The following is a 23905-nucleotide window of genomic DNA, read 5'->3' on the forward strand; positions in this document are numbered from 1 at the left end:
GTGGTTTAAATAGCACTGGCAGGGCTATACACAAATGTTAATGCCGAGTCCACCAAAACTCCACGCACTCTCCAGGGCCAGCCCCTTAGTGGCATGGGGCCAGCAAGCGTGGTGGTCTGAAGCTCCTGCCTTTGCTGGCTGGCCAAGGTCAGGAAAGCCTCCTGCAGACCTCCCCATTTCCCGTGCAGCAATCTTGGCAAATTTGGGTAAGTCCTGGTTGGGAGAGTTCAGGCTTCTAGGGAGACTTCAGGCTTGATTTGATCTAGAATCCACTTATTTGTCTTTTTGGCGATCCAAGGTATCAGTAAAACTCTCCTCCAACACTGCATTTCAAATTAATCATCTTCCTGTCAGATTCTTACATTGTCCACCTTTCACACCCATACACAGTAATGGGGAATACTGTAGTATGAATTATCTTGATCTTGGTCACCAGCAGCACACCCTTACTCTTAAGAATCTTGTGTCACTCCTTCATGTCTGCCCTTCCCAGTTTCATCCTTAAGAACATAAGAGAAGCCAATGTTGGATCAGGCCAATGGCCCATCCAGTCCAACACTCTGTCACACAGTGACCAAAAATACCAGGTGCCATCAGGAGGTCCATCAGTGGGACCAGGACACTAGAAGCCCTCCCACTGTTACCCCCCTCCAAGCACCAAGAATACAGTGCATCACTTGCCCCAGACCAAGAGTTCCTATCTGTACCTTGTGGCTAACAGCCACTGATGGATTTCTGCTCCCTATGTTTATCCAATTCCTTCTTGAAGCTGTCTATGCTTGTAGCCACCGCTACCTCCTGTGGCAGTGAATTCCATGTGTTAATCACTTTTTGTGTGAAGAAGTACTTCCTTTTATCCGTTCTAACCCAACTGCTCAGCAATTTCATTGAGTGCCCACAAGTTCTTGTATTGTGAGAAAGGGAGAAAAGTACTTCTTTCTCTACCTGCTCTATCCCATGCATAGTTTTGTAAACTTCTATCATGTCACCCCTCAGTCTTCGTTTCTCCAAGCTAAAGAGCCCCAAGCCCTTTAACTTTTCCTCATAGGGAAAGTGTTCCAACCCTTTTATCATTCTAGTTGCCCTTTTCTGCACTTTTTCCAATGCTATACTATCGTTTCTGAGGTGCGGTGACCAGATTTGCACACAATATTCCAAATGAGGTTGCACCATTGATTTATACAGGGGCATTATGATACTGGCTGATTTATTTTCAGTTCCCTTGCTAATAACCCCCAGCATAGCATTGGCCTTTTTTTTTGCAGTCACACACTGTCTTGACATTTTCAATGAGTTACCTACTACAACTCCCAAGATCTCTCTCTTAGTCAGTCTCTGCCAGTTTGGACCCCATCAACATGTATTTATAGTAAGGTTTTTGGACCCAACGTGTATCACTTTGCACTTGGCCACATTGAACCCCATTTGCCATGTTGACGCCCATTCACTCATCCTTGACAGATCGCTTTGGAGTGCTTCACAATCCTCCCTGGTTCTTACCACCCTGAACAATTTAGTGTCATCCGCAAATTTAGCCACTTCACTGCTTACTCCCAGCTCCAAATTATTAATGACTAGTCACAAGGCTCGTTGCAGAAAGAGATGCAACAAGCTCTAGAGAGAGGCTGCTGGAGGGGCCCCCCCATGCCCTGGCGAAGGAGAGCACCATGGCTCCCCAGCTCTGAGGGATGCACCTACCAGGCACTAGAGTCTTGTCGGGGCCTGTGGCCCAAGGCACTCGCCGCAGGTGCAGTGGCGCCCTGACCCCTTGCTGGCCCTGGAAGGTAAGCAAGCCGCCACCGCCACCTCTTTGCCACCGCAGCAAGGCCCCAGTGTTGGAATGGTGGCGAGTGAGGGAGTCCTTTTTGGGCTTGTGGCCCAAGGAAGCCGCCACGGCCTCCTGTCGGCCATGGCACCGCCATGATCCCTTGTGGGGCCCGCAGGCCAAGCAAGGCCTGGCTGCCGCGGCTCGTCACCTCCCAGCGACTGCCCTACCGGATGGTGGAGCAACAGCAAGTGAGGGAGTGCTTCTCGGGGCTGCCGCCCGAGCAAGGCGACACTGGCTCCAGTCGGGCACAGCACCACCATGCCCCCCTCTGGGGCCCGCAGGCCAAGCAAGGGCACAGCACTGCCGTGGCGTTGCCATTTCGGCCTCCAGACCCTCCACCCGCCAGAGCGTCCTGCCCATCCATCGACTCTCAACATACTGCAGCCAAGAGGCTGAGCAGCGCTTATGTCGGCGGGACGAAGGCAACGCAGCCAGTGGCCAGGGACCCCTTTCTTGATTTGAGGGTCCCAAAGGCTGTGAGGGCATGTGGAACGTTGAGGCAAGAGGGACATGAAAACTCTTTTATATATAAGGAGATATTTCTTCTGGTTTCTTGGTTGCTGTCTCCCTTTTGGTTGATGACGAAGCCAAAGAATAGAAAATCTTGAACAATTTCATTGTCAACATTAATGTTGTTTAATTCCTTAATACTAATTACTTTTATCTTCCTGATGTTCAGCTATAATCCTGCTTTGGCACTTTCTGCTTGAATCTTCATCAGTAGTCATTTCAGGTCTTCATGATTTTCTGCCTGTAATTTGGTGTATCTGCATACTTCAGATTGTTGATGGCCCTTCTACCAGTTTTCACTCCACCTTCATCTACATCTAATCCAGCAGTCTATGATCTGTTTTGCATATAGATTGAACAGATAGGGAGATGACATACATCCTTGTCACCTTTGCCAGTTGGAAACCATTCTGTTTCTCCATATTCTTTCTTAGCAGTAGCCTCTTGTCCGGAGTGCAGGTTGTGCATCAAAACAACCAGATGCCATGGCACATCCATTTCTTTTAAAATCAACCATAGTGTTTCATGAGCTACATAGGCCAAAGGTTTTCCTGTAATTTATGAAACACAAATTGATTTTCTTCTGAAATTTTCTTGTATGCTCCAGTAACCAACATAAATTGGGTAGGTCAGGATGGGTAGCCATGTTAATCTGTCTGTAGCAGTAGAAAAGAATGAGTCAAATAGCACCCTAAAGACTAACAAAATCTGTAGGAGAATATAAGCTTTTGTGAGTCACTGCTAATTTCTTCAGATGCTCACTTTTTCAACATAAATTGCAATGTGATCTCTAGTACCTCTTCCCTTTCTGAATCCAGCTTGAATATTTGGCATTTCTCATTCCATATATGGTAACAGTCTTTGTTGTAAGATCTGAGCATCACTTTACTCACATGGGAAATTAACACAATGATCCAATAGTTGTTGCAGTCTTTGATGTCTCCTTTTTTGGGAACTGGAACGTAGATTGAGCATTTCCAGTCTGTGGATATTATTTTGTTTTCCATGTTTGTTGGCATATTCTTGTTAAGATTTTGATGGATTTCATTTCTGTGGCTTGAAATAGCTCTTTTGATATTCCATTTGCTTCTGGTGATTTGTTTCTCCCAATTGCTTTGAGTGCGGGTTGCACACTTACTATAGCCTGGCCGAATGTCCCCAGAACCAGGGTTTTCTCAGTTGTGGCCCCAACCTGGTGGAATGAGCTCCTGGAGAACATCAGGGCCCTGCGGGACCTTTTACAGTTCCGTGGGGCCTGTAAAATGGAGCTCTTCCACAAGGCTTTCGATTAGCGGCTGCCACTGATGAGTGTGCCCTGGAACATCGTCTGGTCTGAAATTTTAGAACACCCTCGGGCCTGAGAGTCCACTGGATGCTACCCCTATCGTTGGATAGGATTCAGATTACCGCCATTTCTGTTGGGTTAATTGCAACTGGTGTTGTTTTAACTGGTATGGTATTTATTAATTGTTTTAACTTGATTGGTTATGCCATTTTAATGTTGTTAGCCACCTTGAGCCAGATATCTGAAAAGGTGGGATATAAATATAAATAAATAACTCTAGGTGGTTCTTCAAAAGATTCTTCTTTGAAGGAATCTATCATCCTTTTATCTCTTCTGTCTAGTTTATCAGTCTATTGTTACCATCTTTTATTTGTTTATTTATCAGATTTATACCCCACCCTCCCAGCCGAAGCCCATTCTGTTAATGTATTTCCTTGTTGACAAAGCATGCCTAACCGTGCTCTAAATTTCCCCTTGATTTCTTGGATCTTGTGGAACAGATCGCTTGTTCTTTCTTTTTTGTTGTTCTATTTCTTTATACTGGTTATTATAATAGTTCTTTTTTTATCTCTATGTGCCATGTGCTGGAATGCTGCATTTAGACTTCTGATCCTTTCAGTCATCTTTTACTTCTCATATATCTTGCAATTTTAAGAGTTTCATCAATCATTCATTGAGGTTTTTCATTTATTTTGGTTATAGGATTAGTGTGCATTCTTCCTTGATAATATTTCTGGTTTCAGTTTATAGTTCTTCCCGTTTTCATTCATTTGAACTTCATAATGTAAATCTGTCCTTTATATGTTCTTTAAACTCTTCAGGAACGTTGTTTAGATTGTACATTTGCATTATGAATGTTTTGCAGGGGGTTGTGACAGACTGCACTTTTAAAAGCTTAGAAGTGCTGTGTAAACCCCTGAAGGACTGTGAGGGGTTAATTCTTCACCGAAACAGAGAGCTTTGAGTGACAGGCTGTTCTAAACAATCCGATTGGTTAGCATCAGCTGAGCAGCGAAAGTCTTGAGAGAGCTGATTGCTGAGAACAGTCAGTTAGATTCCTGCCTTAACTGAGAAGAGACGTGTACTGAGACCATCTGCAAATAGCCCTAACAGAAAAAGGGTTTAGTGCTGACAGAGTCAGATTTCAACCTTGACTGAATGCAGCCTGAATTCAGCAGTAGTTGAGAGCAGTTTGAACACAGACAGAGAACTAGGGGAGAGTCTGGCAAGGAAGTTTGGGTAGTAGAGAAGACTCCCATTCAGACCAAAGGAAAGGTGATAGATCTTCTAGAGAGAGAAGGTTATTCCCTACCCAATCAAACAGTGAGAGTTATCTCTGAGGAGTACAGAGATCCCTGGTCTGGTGTAATGAGAAACTGCCTGTAGAGATCTTAAAAGTCAGTGAACAACTCAAGAAGAGTACTGGTGTTCCAAGAGAAGGGGGTTGGGTACAGGCTGGGGAAGAGGATACCAGCTGTCTGGGCACCAAAAGAATCAGCGATTACTCAAATAAAGTGAACTAGAGTGTTCATGAAAACACTGGATCAAAAGCCACTCAGTATAAAGATCTAAGTAACTGTGAATGAATTAAGAATCTCTCACTAGCCTGATATATAAGATCAAAAGTCTGTGCTTGTACTAGTTTTGTCTCCGTAATGTCAACCCCTGATTTCACCTGACCTTTCCCTTTGATGCTAAATAAAACCTTTTGTTATTTTTGAATTTTAAAAGTGTAAGTGCCATTTTCAAGGGTTTAAGTTAAAGGGTGATCCTATCCCTTCCCTCAGGGTCCTGGGCTGAGCCAATAGTCAAAATACATCTTACAGACAGGGTTTCTTCAAGGGAAAAGAAAACACATTACCAGGGCTGCTCAGTCAGTGAAGGGCCAGAGAAACAGAGGGAAAATCTAGCCTCTGAGGGAGGGAAGTGGAAGGGATCCATCATGAGGGTGTTCAGCTTTATTCTGATTTTTGATATTAACAATTCATGGTCTGCACCACAATCAGCTCCTGGTCTTGTTTTAGCAATGAGAATAGAGCTTTTCCATCTCCTGCTCCCAACTATGTAATCTATTTGTTTTCTGTACTGGCCATCCAGTGATGTCCATGTATAGCATTGTCTGTTCAGTTGCCTGAAACATTTTTGCGATGAACAACTTGTATTTTCAGAATTCTATGAATCACTCTCCTACTCATAGCTCAAATTTTCTGACAACATTTCATACTACTTTATTTTCCACTTTTGCCTTCTGATTACCTATGATTATCAGCACATCTTGTTTAGGTGTGTGTTCAATTTCTTCTTGGACACTTGCATAAAAGCTTTCAATGTCTTCCTCTTCAGCATCTGCAGCTGAGGTGTAAACTTGAATGATGGTCATATTGATATGCTTTCTATGAAATCTGATTGATATTATTCGGTCAGACTTTGCATTATAGCGCCTAATTGATTGTGTTATATCTCACCTCAGTTTCTTCTCTGCTTGTCATTTCTTAAATAAAATAATTTGTGATTTTCTGACTGAAAATGTCTTAAGACTGAAAATGACTTCCAGGATTGCAGTGTTTAAAAGCCCTATTTCTCATTTTATGGTTTCGAGCTTACCTCGACTCATGCTTCTGACATTCCATGTTCCTATTATATGTGTCAGACAGCTTTGGACTTTCCTTTCTTCTTCCATTCACATCAACAGTTGAAAGTCCATTAGGTTTTAATCAATTCTGTCACTAAGTATAGCACTACTCATACACATCCTCTGCTGTTCCCCAGTAGCTGATTGAGTGCTATCCAACCTGGGGATCCTGTCTTCCTGCAGTATATCTTTTATTCATTTTGGATTGTTTCATGATAGGGTTTCCAAGGTATCAGATGATCAGAAGTGGTTTATCATTGCATTCTTCTCACAGTACTAGCCAGTGTTATTTGAATTGTCAACTGCTGTTGCCTATGATAGATCCTCCACCAGTGTCACCTTCCACTGTTGCCCAGTAGCTTCTACTCAAGGATTCTTCCACACCCACCACCACTGGAACTGTCTGTCCTCTTCTGCTGATGTGGCTGTTGATCCCTGTAGGGGGTGGATGCATCTTAGTCTGGTACCTCAGCTTGACAGAGTCTAAATTTCTTACAGTATTGTTCTCCGCTTTGCTGACACACACAAGCCCCCTCACCACATTAAGGTGTACATCTAGAGGAAGAAGAACAGCTGGTTTTTATACCCTGCTTTTCTCTACCCTAAGGAGTCTCAAAACGGCTTACAATCACTTTCTGTTCCTCTCCCCACAGTAGTCACCTTGTGAAGTAGGTGAGGCTGAGAGAGAACTGTGACTGTCCCAAGGTCATTCAGCAGGCTTCATGTGGAGGAGTGTGGAATCAAACCCATTTCTTCAGATTAGAGTCTTCCACTCTTAGCTACTACATCACATTGGTTCTCCAAGAGTCACTGAATAGGCATAGCCTTTTAGCCCTCAACTTTCCTCTTCATCTTCAGGCAGGTGAATTTAAGGCACAGGTACACACACAGACACATACAGATTGGGCTATGACTTCCAGATGCAGTTTCTTATACCTCATTGAATACTGTTCCAGAGAGTTTTGCTCACCTTGATAAATGTGGTAGCTGCTGTATGGAGCAAGAACCTAGAAGAATCTGAGGTAACAGCCTTGCATTTCTGTGCATCCCAATTATTATGTGTTCTGCACTAAAAACACTGTCTCTCTTGTTTTAAGGATGCCGAAGAGTATGCAGACCTCCCAGTGCGACATAATGAGGATCAGATGAACAGTGAACTGGCCAAACACGTTGCCATTGAAGTCAATCCTCATTCTTTTGACAGTTCACACACAAAAGCCCATCTTCTGATGCAAGCCCATTTTGGGCATGCCATGTTACCCTGCCCGGATTATGTCACTGATACCAAGACAGTGCTGGACCAGTCAATCCGAATATGTCAGGTATGATTATGCTGTTCAGAATAAGTGAACTTGTTTGATATGTATGACTGCCATAATTTTATGATTCAGAATGCCACACTTGTCATCATAAAGAGTACCTTCTGAAATTGTTCACAGAGATTACAAGAATGCATCATTCTTGTTAATTATTAATAAATTATACAATCCTTTTTTATATTAAATGCTTTTAATTCTTATTCATCTTCACACCACTCCTGTAAGGCAGGGCAGGCCATATTCCCATTTTACAGGGGAACTGGAGTAAAAGAATTGTCTAATGTGTGAAGCTGAAATTTGAATCTAGTTCCATGGTTCATCAACATGTCCAGAGCAAAGATTAAACAAAGTGAATTAAATACTTAGATATCCAGATGTGATGGTTAGTAGCACTGTGTTTTGATAACAGAAGTGGTATCTGAATATGCTATGTTTTCCTTATGGTTGACATTCTCATGGTCAGTAAATGTAATAAATTACCAAGTTTTTAGGGGGCAAATGAATGAGCAGATAATGAGGCTTTTTAAGCTCCATTGGGGCTTCATAGAACCCTGTGGCAAGAGTTTTCCATGTCAGCTGACATAATGCATTATGTGTTCAGTCCAGACAAGATGTGCATTGAGGTATGTTATGATTTCCTTTTTGAGTTCCATGTGTGACCATACACACATGAATATAAAAAACTCTCAGACATGCACTCCATAGGAAATAATGATGATCCCAGGGAAGTATAAATACCTTGTTTGCAAAGATGCATACTACAATTGCGTAGCTTACAATTCAAATCTATGCAGTCTCCATTGACTGGATCCTAGCCAACGTCTCTAACAATTTGAATAGGGAGATAGCTTTATCTTCTTGCCTTTTTGATCAAGAAGTTCAGTTTCAGATTCATCTTAACTCTCACAACTGAAAGAGGAACATAGGTGGAGGCAATATCGGGAAATGCCAGCAGGCATATAAGAGTCCCAGAAGCATTGTGCTGTGGCTGGCGAAGCTAAAGTTCTAGTACTAGAGTGATATTTTGCTGCTGTGTCTTGCTTATCATAAGCTTTAGTGAAAAACTTCTCTACAAAATATAAGATCACCTAATGTGTAGAAGTAAAATAATTTTTGACTTAACGTATTGTACTGGGAATGGGTCTAAATTGGTAGCATAATGAGAAAGTAGAGTTATGAACTGGTAGAATAAACTCTGTGGCTTCTTTATATTTAAAAAAAACCCTCATTACAACCCAAAAACTAGCCCATTAAAGAAAGCTAGCCAAAAGCCTTTCTCCTAGATACATTACTTATTTACTTACAGATAATCTTTTACAAGGAGGGCATTCGAAAATACCATATGCTGCCTAGCCTAAAGTGGGGCAGTACACTATGCTACTTCAGGATTCTACCAACTCACTGAGTTGTATACATAGACCAGGCCCAAGCATGGGTTGCTGAAGGGATCCAGTTTACTGGCCTTTCACAGACTCCTTAATTGGCCTAAGGCCAGTTGCTTGTGTTTTGTTGCATTTCAGTATCCAAAACGTTTTTCCTGCATTTGGTTTGATTTGTTTTATCCGACAGTAAATTTAAAAGAGCAATAAATGAGCCTTATACAACTGAAGTGAATAGCCAATGTAAACCCTGGGTTTCCTCAAGGTCTTCGATACAAAACCAGTATTTTACATATAGTCTTGCTTTTCTTCCATGTTGCCTTAAGGAGAGAATATGGGTTCTAATGGATATTGCTGAACGTCTACTTGACTCCTTTTGTAACTTTTTCAGGTATCCCACTGAATCATTGTAATAGGATACTAACAGTTGTTTCAAGTTACAACAGCTACCATTTATTTAAAAAACAGCAGACCAAAAGCACTGGTGAGGTGAGGGGAATTGTGGGTGCAAGTAGTAGTAGAATTTATTACAGTCGCTAGACCAGCCACATATATATACGGTAGTTATAATAGTAGTTTATAGAAACATACAGAGTACAAAATATACAAAAATAAAAGATTTAAATTTAAAACCTATTTAAAATATAGCTTCTGTAACCTCTGTATCAATGCACAAAATCTAGCTACTTTATAAGTGATCTTAGAGTTCTTATTAGATAAAAGACAGTCAAGCTTGGCTTTGTTTGTGCAACCAGGAATCTTATCCAGCAATGGAGTAATAATCTCCAAACGAGCCTCTTTATAATATGGGCAACTAAAGAACATATGCTCAATGGACTCGGCCTCCCTTAATGGGCAAGTACATAATCTTTCAAGGTAGGGGATTTTCTTATACCTGCCTTCAAGCACCGCAGAGGGGAGTGCAGAACTCCTTGCCAAGGTGAACACCCTTCTAAAACTGTTTATTTCCAAAGAAGCCAGATAAGCTGCTGGCACAACAGCATATTTGACATTTGACAGTGCAATAATGTTTGGTACACTAGAAATGTCAGTCTGGCGTTCTATATCTTCAATTCTCTGCTTAGTTAGCCTTTTTGCTTGTTCAATTCCGCAAGATAAGAGTACCTCAGGAGAGAATCCAATGCTGTTGATGTGTCTTTGAACAGCCTTGAGCCAATTTGATTGATAATTATCATGAAGTATCAGAGGGAACAGCCCTTGGGGGTTAAGATGTCCTTTTAACCACATATAGATGGATAGGATATGCACCCTGGCTTCAACCCTTATAATACCTGTCTCAAGTCTTATCCAAGCGTTGGATACACATCTAGGGACTTGTAGAACAGCTCTTGAAAACTTTGATTGTACTCTTTCTTCTGGAGCAAAGCATGAGCTAAATATTTAAAACTATTGACTTACTTAGTCTGGTTGCCATTAATCTACCAGGACCTAAATTTGGGACTGCTTCCAAAAGCTACAATTTTGGTTTTCTGATAATTGACTGTTAGGAGTTCATCATCACAAAACATGGTGAGCTTCCTATGAGCTCTCCTCAGACCAACAGGCGTTCTGGAAAGTATCACTGTATCATCAGCATATAATAGCACTGAAATATGCCGATTTTGCAAGTTTAGGAGGATGAAGTTCGGAAGTGTTAAGCCAGCTAGCTAAGTTATTTATATAATAAATAACACAGGTGCTAATAGGCATCCTTGTCTGATACCTCTAGAGGTTTTAATAAGATCAGTAAGATGTCCAAGTCTACTGCATCTGACTCTTTAAAATGTTTGATCATGTAGAGCCCAAATTATTAACAAGAGTCTTCTGTCTATAGTTGAATTCAAAAGTTTGTTCCATAACTGGGGTCTAGACACTAAGTCAAATGCAGATTTAAGATTGACAAAGGCAACATAAAGTGAAGTTGCACCCCTAGCTGAATATTTCTCAATAAGGTGCTGAAAAGTCAGGCAGTGGTCAAGTGTAGATCTACCTGTTCTAAAACCTGCCTGCTCATCAGCCAGGATGTTTTCTTGTTCTAACCAATCTAAGAATTTATCTAAGAGGTGTCTTGCATAGACCTTACTTATGATGTTCAACAAACTCATTGGCCTTTAACTGGATGGGTCCTCCTTCTTACCCTTTTTGTAAAGAGAGGAGCTAGCAAGGAGGCCCACCAATCCTTATTCTCTTTCAAGAGTTCTGGAGGAATACCATCAGATCCTGGGGCTTTAGCATTCTTCAGCTGCTCAGTGTGAGATTCAACCTCGCCTATGGTTACAGGGGGGCATTTTGGAAGATTTTCCACTAGTAATGGCAAGGAGGTTTCAGCATCAACTTCGTATATCTCTCTAAATAACAGTTGTTTAAATACTAGCTCAAGTTATTTTAGAACAGCATGTTGTTAGTATAATACAATTTCGAATCTTTTCCCGATTTCTAATTTAAGAACACGCGAATAAATGTTTCCTATTCAAGACTTGTATTTCTTGACTGCAAGTTCACCGATCAGTTTTCCTTGTGCTGTTCAAAATTGCCTGCTCAATCTATATTAATTGAAATAGGTAATTGAAGTAGTAATATCTTCTGTCTCATATTCAGGAGGGCAATCACTCCTTCTGAGGAATAATCTGACAGTTGGCAATTTTGCATTTTGATTGGCCATGAGTCTCCACTTGTAGTAGAACGGTTGATAAAATATTTTAGGACTGCCATGGTGCTCAGCCTTAACCTTTGAGGAGTGTTTGCCTATGGATGTGTTAAGCACATCTCAGTGGGGTACCTGTACACTGAGTGCCGAGTCAGGCTTCTGATGTTAGAATCACATTTCTTACAGCTTGCAGTGAGTAATACGTTCATGCCTTGACTCAGTAATCATGTAAACCGGACTGCTCTAGCCCTTGTTCTTTGTATGGGTTGTGCATCCCTCATCCGTACCTGCTAACTGAGTTTTCTGTTTGCATTCAGGAAGGTTAGTGATTGAGGCACCCCTGGGTGGCTTACAGGATTCAGGTGCACTTAAGCAATGTACCTCATATTCAGATGTACTGATTGATTGATTTTATGTGCTCTATTTATAACCTGTTTTCCTCTCTGGAAGTGACTTTAGTTTTGCTACATTGGATTGGGGTATTTAATGAGGTATAAACTGCAAGCATCTGTGGGGGAGGCGGGTAATCTGGAGTTTTATTCTAATGGTTTTCAGTTGTAATGTTTTAACTGTAATGTGTAAACCACAAAAAAGGCGGGATATAAATATTTAATAAAATAAAGAATTTTTAAATACTCCGTGAACAAGGTCATTCAAGCTTCATTTGACTATAGGGCCTTTTCAGGTATATTTTTGCCTGAGCACACAATACATAATTATTACTTGATTCCTGCATGAAAAATACATAGTTTTTTTTTCTCCTAGCATAACTGCAAAATCACATGTCCCCAGCATTTAGCACCTACCAAGTTACAAAGGTTTTGTGATTTCTCACATGGTCAGCAAACTGCTGTGTACGTATTGTTTTGCCTGCTCTAAACGTGTCAGCAGAAAGTCAAAAACAGAAAGCTATCTGAAAAACCAGCAAACGGAAACATGGGCTGTTCAGTGTCAGGGGAAATGATTAGTTTGATAAATAAATTAGATAAACATCATAACACCCTGCTATATATGGCTGCCAACCTCCAGGTGGGGGCTGGAGATCTCCCGGGATTACAACTGATCTCCAGACAGCAGAGGTCAGTCCCCCTGGAGAACATGGCTTCTTTGGAAGGTGGAACCCATATGGCATCCTACCCTGCTGAGGTCCCTTCCCTCCCAAAATCCCACCTTCCCCAGGCTTCACCTCCAAAACATCCCCAGGTATCTGCCGTGGTGTACCTAGGCTGTTTGGTGCCTGGAGGTGATAATTCTTTTATCTGTTTGGGGAGACAGCTGACTTATGGTGACCTCACAGGGTTTTCAAGGCAAGAGAGGTTTGGGGGTGGTTTGCCATTGCCTGCCTCCTCATCAGCCTTACTTAGCTTCTGAGATCTCACGAGATCAGGCTAAGTGGGGGCTATCCAGGTCAGGCCCCCTCCTCTGTATGACAAACTTATTTTCAGTTATGATCATGAAATAAAATGAATAATAATAATAATAATGTCCAGAAAATACATTCAGGTGGATAGCTTTGTTGGTCTGAAGCAGCAGAACAAAGTGTGGTCTTGAAGGTGCCACTGGACCCAAACTTTGTTTCAATGGCCAGAAAAAAATTCAAATCCAAACATGCTATTCTATCACGAGAGCCAGCATGGTTTAGTGGTTAAAGTGTCAGACTAGGATCTGGGGAATCTGGGTTCGAATACCCACTTGTGCCACGGAAGCTTGCTCGGTGATCTTGGGTCAGCCCTGACCTGGATAGCCCCAGGATACCCTGACCTCATCAGATCTCAGAAACTAAGCAGGGCCGATGTGGAGGCAGGCAATAGCAAACCACCTCTGAATGGTTTTCTTGCTTTAAAAGCCCTACAGGGTTGCCATAAGTGAGCTATGACTTGAGGGCAGCAAAAAAAAAAAACCATCACACCACTCGTGTGCTGAGCAGGTGCTTGGGAGGGCTTGTGTTCTGCATTTTGAAGCCCAAGAGCTGACCATCCCAAACATCTTCAAGGCATGTCTGAAAGCCAGGAGTCTTCCTTTGTACTAACTTTTACTAACTGGCTGGACACAATATGATGCTGGTTTCAAGGGCCTTCTTCAAGCTGAACCCAGGATAGAGCGTACCCTGAGCCCTTGGTACGCCACTGAGTATTTTCCAACACAGAGCTGGCAACCTACCCTGGTACAAGTTCAGGTCATTCTGCACAGGCACTATTTTGGTGTACCACTCCCCCCCCCCCATTTCACTGGCTGCTGAATTCCTTTTATCTCCCCCAGGAATTAAAAAAAACACAGAGAGAGAGAAATCTAAGTAACCCCTTAAAGCATTGCTAACTCCAGGCAGCAAATGGCTCTGTCACTTCCTTAACTTGTGCTAATTGTTCTAGTAACATACTATGAGAGCAGAAGAGTGTTTGGGCTTTTTCTGTAATTTAGAAGTACTATAAGAGAACAAAAACCCATTGGAAATACAAGAGGAAGAGAAAGCCAGATCTGTCTTAAACATTTGTGTAGATGCACACACGCATGTACACACACAGAGATTTCATAAATGAAGTGTTTTAATCTCTTTTATATAATGGTAGGTTTCACATTTGAAACAACAATCTCCTTAAAGTTAGAAAGAGCAGAACCAACACAGAAATGAAAACTTCTTACCAAAACTGTGTTAATATTGTTTGTATATTATGTACTGGCCCACTTTGCAGTAATGCAGGGTTCCATTCCTCAGCCGCTCTGCTGCTGACAGAAGAGGGTGGAACAGCAATATCACCCAATCACCCTCTTCACTGCAACCCACACACACACACACACACCCCTGCATGACTTTTTGTCTGCAAGGCACCCACACACACAACACCTCCAAGCAGTGCTTCTTTGAGGATTAAAGGAGGCTGCTGGGAAAGGGGGAAGGCAGGAAATGATCCACTTCTACTAGTAGGACATACTTGTGGCTAATTTGCATGTCATTATGAAGAACATGGTGGACAACCAACCATGCCTGATACATCTGTCCAGACCTGGTTGGCTCCTTAAGTCCAATTCTTTTAGTTTGGTTTAGTGCCTCAAAAATCTTGCTGTACCAGAGGAAATCTGGACGAGAAAATGTACCTTTGTTGCCTCACTGTTCCATTTTTCTTAACCCATGAACACTTAATTGCCCTTGGGGATTCAAAGGTTTGTATAAAAAGTGACTTAGTATTCTTATATCCCACAGTCTTTTTTTAAGTGCCTTGGGGGAAGGGTACAAATGTAAGGATTTGTTGTGAGCCTCTGGGGCATAGCTAAATAGATACAAATGTGCAGATTGTTCAGAAATGCTTCCTGTAGGCACTAGTTGTCCATGTAGAGTTAGTTACCATCTGTTTTCAGAGAAATAATATGTTGTGAAGGTTTGTGGTTTTTATGTGTTTGTTTTTGAACAGTCTAGGTGGCTATATGAACTGTTGCATGGCACTATATTTAAACAATAATGTGGTGTTCATTTTGGACAATTCCCCCCTCCAAAAATACCCCATGACAATCCTTTTCCCAGTTGGCGCTGGAGGAAATGACTAATGCTTAACCCATTTGTGTGATCAATTCACTTAAGCAGCTACTGTGAAATGTTAATCACAACTTTAATTTGTACTACATTAGCATTTTGATTAACTTGTAGGCTTGCTAGCACACTTGAAGCACTTTTACTCATAGTTACTGCTCGGAAATGACTTTTTGATTAATTAAGTTTGTTAGATAGCAGCTGAGCTTCCTGAATGCTAACCTTATGGGGCTAAAAGTTCAGGAGAAAGTTGCTGTGAACAACTGTTGCAGTTGAAAAGAATTCTTAAAAATGTGCTTCAAATATTTAATTATTTACAAAATATTGAGTATTAGGACAAAATTGACCTTAACACCAAAGAATAATAGATTTAGTAGGAGAAAAGTGCTGTAAGGAGTTTTTTTTTCCCCATCTTGCTTTGAATGCATTGTGGTGTGGTCTTGAAAACTGGTTAGAATGTTAGGATTTTGCATGCAGTTACGTGTCTGTGAGTATACATTCATCTTTTGCTTAACCATTACAGGACTACATTTTGTCTGTGGAGAGACTGTTATATTTCAGTTGTAAAATGGGTATCAGTGTAAATGTTTAGCACAAGATTCATTCCTGTTCAGACTAAGCCACCTATACATGAAAGGATCTGCATATGGTTTAAGAGAGCTTGTTCCCCTCCTCACCATCAGTGCACTAGGATGGATTGTATATTTCTGGAACTCTCAGTGCAATCCTGTGCAGAGCTACTCAAGTCTAAACCCTTTTATTTTGATGGCTTTAGACAAATCTGCATAGAATTGTAGTATCAGATTTTTCCCCTCTTAGGACAAATTAAAAAGGTAAAGGTTTCCCTTGCTCGAAAGCCTGTCGAATTCGACTCTAGGGGGTGTTGCTCATCTCCGTTTCCAAGCCAAAGAGCCAGCGCTGTCTGAAGACTTCTCTGGGGTCATGTGGCTGGCATGACTAAACGTTGAGGCACACAGAACGTTGTTACCTTCCCACCGAAGCAGTACCTATTTATCTACTTCAATTTCTTGCTTTCAAACAGCTAGGTTGGCGGGAGCTGGGGCCAGAGACAGGAGCTTACTCCATCATGCGGTGCTAGGGTCTCAAACTGCTGAGCTACAGACTTTCTGGTCTGCAACTCAGCGTCTTAATCTCTGAGCCACAGCAGGCTTTAGGACAAATTACAGATCAACAATACCAACAACATCCCTTCATAATATCTAGGTGTCCCCATTGATTTTTGCATGCACATTTTCTTTCCTACTTGCAAACAATTGAAGGATACCTGGAGTAACAGAACTAGGCCTTTAGGTACCTTTCTAATCTAACTTAAAATAATTAGTTAATTCACTGACTACTGTTAATATGGCTATTTAATAAATCACTCAGTGATCAGTTTGAAACATGTTGTGATAAGTGAAAGATATATTTTCAAAATATGTCACTTTGTGTAATAAATTCTAATTACTATTTTTTTACTTAATTAAATTCTACTTGCCATTTTAATGCAGCTCAATGGAAATCATGAAAAATAATTATTTTGTCAGGAGGCAGCTTTTTATATGCTGATAGATTGCTGAATGTTATGCCCAATTAATAAAGTCATTTCTGCACAGGATCACAGTTTCTCTGGCTGCACTCTATCCTACAAAATATAATTAAGCAATATATAAAATGTATAATAATGGGGAAGGAATTATGAGATTTTAAAACACGCAAACAAAAAGGAAGGATTCAGCCTTACCCAAAGTATAAAGGGTTGGCTACTTCAGATATAATAACCAGTTGACCTTGTTACGGCAGTGACTGCATGTGCAGCACCAGTAATTCTGGAATGGAGCACGCCTGTTAAATATGTTCTCCATGTAGTGGCTCTGGTATACATATGGCTGACTTGGAAAGAAAGAAAGAGGAATGACTCAATTTGTTACATTGAGTATTTGCAGGAATTTCAATTTCCATTGATGTGTCAAGCGTTTGTACATTTTGCACTTAATTAATGAATGAAAATGTGAGTAGATTTCCAAGCAGCAAATGGAATAAGCCAATCTTGCCATGGCTCTGATTTCTTTACAATGTCACTGTCCTGGATTTCACACCAGGATAAAGATGCTATGAATAAATATTATGGGTGAGAGAGCACAAAATACAGGGGGAAAGAGGATTTGCCATGTGGGCTTTTAGGCGCAGTACGAACACACCCACATAATCAGGCACACAGGCTTTTGTTATTCCCTGTGGGATATGAATAAACTGCTGTCAATTTCTGTGAACCTCTGTGTGGCAAAACATCCCACAACAAACTTCAGTAGCTGGCAGATTGCTTGTGTTAAGTCCCTGTTCCTTTGTCCAAAAATCTTCTTGGGTGAGGAGAAACTAATAAAGGAGTACCAATATTTTACATTGTACAGTTCTCTGTCTTTCACATACTGAAATTATAATACACAAGTCGGGACCTGCAAGAAACTTGCAGAGTGGCTATCTCATTCTTCCCCTCTCTCCCACCTCTCTCCCACTCTTTCTCCCTTCTGCCACCCCTTTTCTTTCTCTCTCTCCTCCATGCCTTTCACTTCTCTCTTCTCCACAGTGGGAACCAAAGCAGCTTACATTATTCTCTCCTCCTTTTATCTGCACAACAACCCAGTGAGGTAGGTTAGGCTGAAAGGAGGACACTGGTCCAAAATCACCAAGTCAGCTTCCGCAGCAAGATGGAGATCTGAACCTGGGTCTCACAGATCCTAATCTGAATCTCTAACCATTGCACAACACTGACTTTCATAGGGTGGCTGCTGTTGAACAGTAGGAAGCAGCCAGACCTACTTGAGTCATGCAAGCCAGGTAGTATCAAGTCACCCAGAGGGTGCTGCCAGGCCTAGGATTGCCAGCCTCCGAGTGGGAGTTGGAGACACCCCCCCCACACACACACACACACAGAATTATAACTGAACTCCAGACTACAGAGATCTGTCTCCCTGGAGAGAATGGCTGCTTTGGAGGGTGGACCCTGTGGCATTATATCCAGCTGAGGCCTCTCCCTTCCCCAAACCTTGCCCTCCTCAGATTCTACCACAAAATCTCAAGGAATTTCCCAACCTGGAGCTGGCAACATTTAACAGGCCTGGCCCCAAGGATCCCTCCACCAAAGGCCAAAATAGGCCTGGAAAGGGCCCTTCCCCGTCTCCGTGCATTTTACTGACAGAACCTGGCTTGGAATACTATGGTTGCCTAGCAACGGCCACTAAGGGAATCCATTTTTTTTAAGTTACAGACACTCTTTTTATCATTTTGGCTTTCTAAAGCTGCCCAGAGTCTGTGTATGTGTGTGTTTAGGTTTCACATTTTTCTGCGAACCTAGGGCCCTTTTCAGGTTTGTAGAAACATCTGTCTCGTCCATTCACAACTCTAGTCCATGGATTTAAGTATCCAAAGATATACTAACTTCGCTATTAGAATGTAAGACTGTATTGTCATTGCAGACTGCACTGTGTATACATTTCTGTACAAATGAAGGGTAAGGCAGTAGTTAACTTGTAAGAGCCAGTAGGGGTAACAATTGAAAGACAAATGAAAGGAGATTATGGCAAACAATAAAAAGGGAAGAAAGCAAACTGAATGTTGAAAGTATGAATAGAAGAGGAATTTATGCTGATACTTCTTCAAAGGATTTATATTTTGTGCATTCTGCAAACACCATGACACTAAAGAGTTAAATTAAAGTCATGTTTACATGGCTATTCATATTTCCAGCCTGATACTACAAGTGCACAATTGGAAATTAAATAGTATCTCGGAGAAAGGAAAATGCCTCAGATGTCCCAGCCTGAGAATGGGGTGCTAGCCAAGTAGAGTTCACATCCATATTGGTTCTGCAGTGGTTCCCACTTTGTAGACAGGAGGGGGGGTCAGCATGTGCTCTACACATGTGATCAGATGCCGTGACTATGTCAGTTACAGGAAAGGAAACCATCTTAAGGAATTTAGGCTGAAAGAGCCAGGGGTCCACATGCTGCAGGAAGTCAGGCCAGAGACTGTGGAGCATCATAATAAGGTGCTCACCCAATGTTCAGTTATCGCCAGCTATGACCTTCAGTCTTCACAAGTAGTTGTGGACAAAGTGTTTTACTTGATACATGTGGAGAGAAGAGGCTAGAATCGTTGTGACAGAATATTAGATATTACTTCCCCATTTCTATTCCCTTGCCACCATCCAAAAACCAAAGTTAAGTTGTTGTTGTTGGCGACCATTCACATTTAATTTTTCCTATCATAAATAAGACAGCAATATTTTAAAGTATTTTTGAACATCAGTATTGTTAGTACCTTGTTGAGAAATGAAACATGTTGAAATGAAAGCAAAACTATTAGTTTAAGCTCTTTCCCCACCCCCAGCTTTGTGCGGCTTTAAACTCAACATTTCTCCAGGATCAGTGTAATTTAATTGAAATAGCTCTGCATGTGTAAACAACTCCTTTGTTTAAAGAAGATTCCACTGTTTAGTTTGCCTTAAGTAAATGCTGCCTTTTGTTTGTCTGTAAAACATTTGATTAAATGTACAGGGTAATATAGACAGCTTAGCATTCCTCTAGTGGGCTGTAAAAAAAAAGGCTGAAGTATATATTCGAGCATCAGAGCACAGAGCCTTGCTGCTGTCAATTTAAAAAACAAAAAATAGTTGTTGTTTTTTACCATTGGAAATAAAGTAACTATTTTCAGTGCTTTCAGTGTCTTAATAGCTTTCCCGATACATTAATGAAAGGACAACATTCTTACCTTTAAAACGATTTACACCTGGTTGAGTGCTACATTTTTTTAAACAGGTGTGTTTGTAAGGAGTAACTGTACTTCAGCATAGCATTGCTTACAGAGCTGCTGACTGTGGGTTGGGAAATTCCTGGAGACTTGGACACTCAATCTCCATTTCATTTGAAAAGAAATGTAAATGTCTAGTCCCTGTGGGTACACTGAAGAATTATAAATATTGGCCTGATTTAAATAGTACTCCATATAAAGCCATTTCTAGGTTAAAGGATTTTCAGGGATGGAATGTGATATAGTGTGGGGATCTACAGTGGAAAGAGGGGAAAACAGTTATTATTCTTCCCTCTTGCAAGAATGGAAGTACTCTTCTATTTGCAATAGGGGTAATTTGGATCTTTTAATGGTCAATACACTCCTAGTTGTAGCTGTTTACAAGACTGGTTTTTAGTACAAGAGACTTGAAGTTCATGCTGTTGTTCTTCAGAATTTGGAACAATATCACCTGGTTTGGCATTCAAGAGCAAACACCAAAAATAAGGCAGTATTATAACTTCATAGTGGATATTTTTTCTCAATTACTATTTGATGTTTAAACCAATCCAAACTTTAGAAATACTTTATTTAGAAATTATATTTACAAAGTCTGGTCAAACCAGGCAATTCCCATTTATACAAACAGGAATCAGTGCAGCTAAAGTCATAAAAGTACATGAAGTTACTTTGCATTCTTGTGAGAAATTTAAAGGAAGTAATTAGAATTATTTTATTATTATTATTATTTAGGCAATGTTGGATGTTGCAGCAAATCAGGGCTGGTTGGTGACTGCTCTCAATATAACCAGTTTGATACAGATGCTGATTCAGGGGCAATGGAAGCATGAATCGACTTTGCTTACTATACCTAATGTGGAATACCATCATCTTTCTCTTTTCAGGTACATATCTCCTCTTATGTTGAGAATGTTGATAGTCACATGCAATTAGAATATTAAATGACAAAGATTCTTTCTCTTCTTGTACTTTTTATGGTAACCTTTTAAATACTGTTAAAATTTTTCTCTCAGGTGTTCAAATACTTAGAAAGTCTTGTCTTATGGAGATGATATGTAAAGATGTATGAGCCAATTCAGGATTGTCCCCCTATCACAATAAGAATGTACATTATAAATCTATTATTTTCAATAGGGATTATAGGATAAGAAGCAGGAGAGAATGAATATGATTATTATCAACCACTATATAAACAACAGCGCCATCCTGAAGCAACATAAACCAGTTTATTTGTAGGATTTTCAGTCCAATCCAATAGGTGGAGAAATCATATTTAACTTTAAGAGATCATATTAAAATCTCTTTTTAGCCATAAAATAAAGCTCAAGATTGAGGGGAGAGATCATATGAACAAGTTATGTATGTGTATATGTAGGGGAGACAAGTGAAGAACCTCCACTATGTGAGGCATATAAATCAGGCCTTATTTATTAGACACTTTTATTATGAAAATACTCAGGGTAATTCTATGCTGTAAAAATTGGTATCCAAGAGCCATATTCCTACATTCAGATGAAAATTCTGAGCACTTTGATTCTACCTCGAGCTAGTCTCTGGAGACATGGCACAAAAATTTTCAAAATCAATAATCATGTTATGAATATATCCCATATCGTTTCTAAATAATTTGCCAATATATACATTGAAGTATATTTGAATTGTGTTCTTCAGAGAAGAATGCTAATTAGAGTAAATGGACCACTACTCTCATCTTAGTTATGAATGCATAAGGATTCATGCTGGAGATTGTCATTTTGTTAATTTTAAATTGTAAACTGAAATCAATAACATTAATCTACATGGTAAAGATCTTTCACTCCTTATTAAACCATTTTAAAGCAAGAGGGTAACTCCTTAATGAGCTTTGACTTAGGATTGTGGTGGAAATAGTCTCATGATTGATCCCATGTTTAAGCTATGTAGTCATCAGAACTTAGCAGTGTGTTGAGTTTAAAAAAATTAAAATGAAACTAAAACAGTTCTGTTTTAGTTTCATTAATGCAAAAAGCTATTGATGTGACCTTCCAAGAGAGAGTTCCAATTAAAATGGGTTAAGCATTCCCTTTTTAAAGTGCTTTCTTACTTTCACCTTCTCATGTTTCCTCCCTCTTTACTCATTTTGCTTTCCTGAGTTTCATATGTTCATTGGATATGTTTGTTGTTTTACCAGGAAATGGAACCAAGGGAAAAGGAAGAGCAGTTACCAAGGGCCTATTGAGTGTCTTCCTGAACTGATAGCTGCATGCGATGGGAAAGAAAATGTTTTTGCTTCCATTGTAGAGCGTGATCTACATGCTGCACATATTAAACAGGTAATATTCCTATATTGTCTCTATAATGTTATTGGATGGCAAAGTATATGGAACAAGTTCATTTGTCACTTTTGTAGAGCCGTTCAGGTTTTATATATATATTTAAATAGCCTAAAAATGTATTTGATAATTGGCAGGAAAATATTAGTTCATTCCAACACTGTTACACAGTCTAAATTCCCACATTTTGCATAATTTTGACCATTAACTCAGCCCTGGAGCCAAAACTTAGTTATCAAAGCCAGCCATAATTGCATTAGGCAGCAAGTTCACATGCGTTCCAAATGGATTGGCTTTCCCCGCAACAACTTATCTTTGTTCCAAAAGCTGCTAGTGCCCATGAACCACTTGTGTGGAATATGTATTCCATGTACTGTAACCTCCAATTATTTCTCTCCTCTCTGAGGACACAGTCATGCTGCAATATGCCAGATAGGTACATCTCACCCAGGGTTTGACCGTGTGTATGATGAGGATCAGTGTTCCCTCTAAGCTGAGTTAGTGTGAGCTGGCTCACAGTTTTTTAGCCTCCAGCTCACAGATTTTTGTCTTAGTTCAGGAAAGATGGCTCCAGAGCAAACTAATTTATGCAGTAGCCAAATTGCTCACTCACAACTTTAATGCCAGTAGCTCACAAAGCAGAAATTTTGCTCACAAGACTCCACAGCTAAGAGGGAACATTGATGAGGATAGCTCTGGAACTGTATTCCCACCTGATTTCCTGCTGGGTTTTACAACTATTCTGTCTCCACTTTCACATTCCGCGATACTAAATTAAGACTGTGGTCTCTTAAGATTTTTTTAAATATATTGTTCTTAGTGTAACAAGAACAAATATAGTAAGAATTAAAGTATGATAGGCCTAATATGTTCTTGACTACAGATGTTTGCTTGTATGAGGTTCAGTGTGGTTTTCAAGTTGATGCAGGTGAATTCCATTGTGGCTTTTTGAGGTTTGGTTAGGTTCATTTCCACAGTAGCCACTATACAAAAATGACTAACAGCCATAGTGAGGGTGAAGTGGCTGAACTTGGATATGTGTGTGCGTTTGTGTCTATGGTGCATTTGTACCATTTGCATTATGTTTGTCTACACACAATTTATATTAAAATTCATGTAAATAGAATATGTTATATTCTAATACCAAAGAATTTTCATAGATTAGTTTGAAACATCTACTATTACTCATGTCTAGAAAAATTATAAATACAGATCAAGCACCTTTTTGACATTCTGGAGTGAGTTTGTGTTGACCAAATTGGATAAATCTGTGTCTTCTTTTTTTTAGCTGAGAGTAAAATTTCAGTGTGAAATATTATGGGTGATAAAGGATTGTCATAAAGTGAGGCATTTTCTGGGCTCAAGAATATTGAATTAAATTGCAAGTTCATATGACAAAAAACAGCTTTTGCAGTTTTCAGTCAAATATTCTTGGTGAACAACCTAAAGATAAAATGAAATATCCTTGCTTATGTTTTCCATTCTAATAAACTAAAATGTGGCTTTGCAAACAAAAGATGATCACTTTAATGCCCATGACTGACATCCATATTATTATATAAAATATCATCAAAATTTTATGAAAGGTGTCTTTAAATCAAAACAAGAACTTTAGCAACATATTTCAATTGTAATACATGTTGACTTCAGTCCAAGCTATA

General features: G+C 40.2%; 1 protein-coding gene across 1 annotated transcript in view; it reads left to right on the top strand.

Moving 5' to 3' along the window:
* The window catches only part of ASCC3 (activating signal cointegrator 1 complex subunit 3), a 409581-nt gene that overhangs the window by 374597 nt on the left and 11079 nt on the right, over positions 1-23905 (top strand). The window contains exons 36-38 of the mRNA XM_015417908.1: positions 7353-7577; positions 20665-20816; positions 22103-22244. Of these exons, the coding sequence (XP_015273394.1) occupies positions 7353-7577; positions 20665-20816; positions 22103-22244 (519 nt within the window). The remainder of the gene's footprint in view (positions 1-7352; positions 7578-20664; positions 20817-22102; positions 22245-23905) is intronic.

Source organism: Gekko japonicus, unplaced genomic scaffold, assembly GCF_001447785.1.
Source record: "Gekko japonicus isolate JY-2015 unplaced genomic scaffold, Gekko_japonicus_V1.1 scaffold665, whole genome shotgun sequence".
In the NCBI taxonomy this organism is placed as follows: domain Eukaryota; kingdom Metazoa; phylum Chordata; class Lepidosauria; order Squamata; family Gekkonidae; genus Gekko; species Gekko japonicus.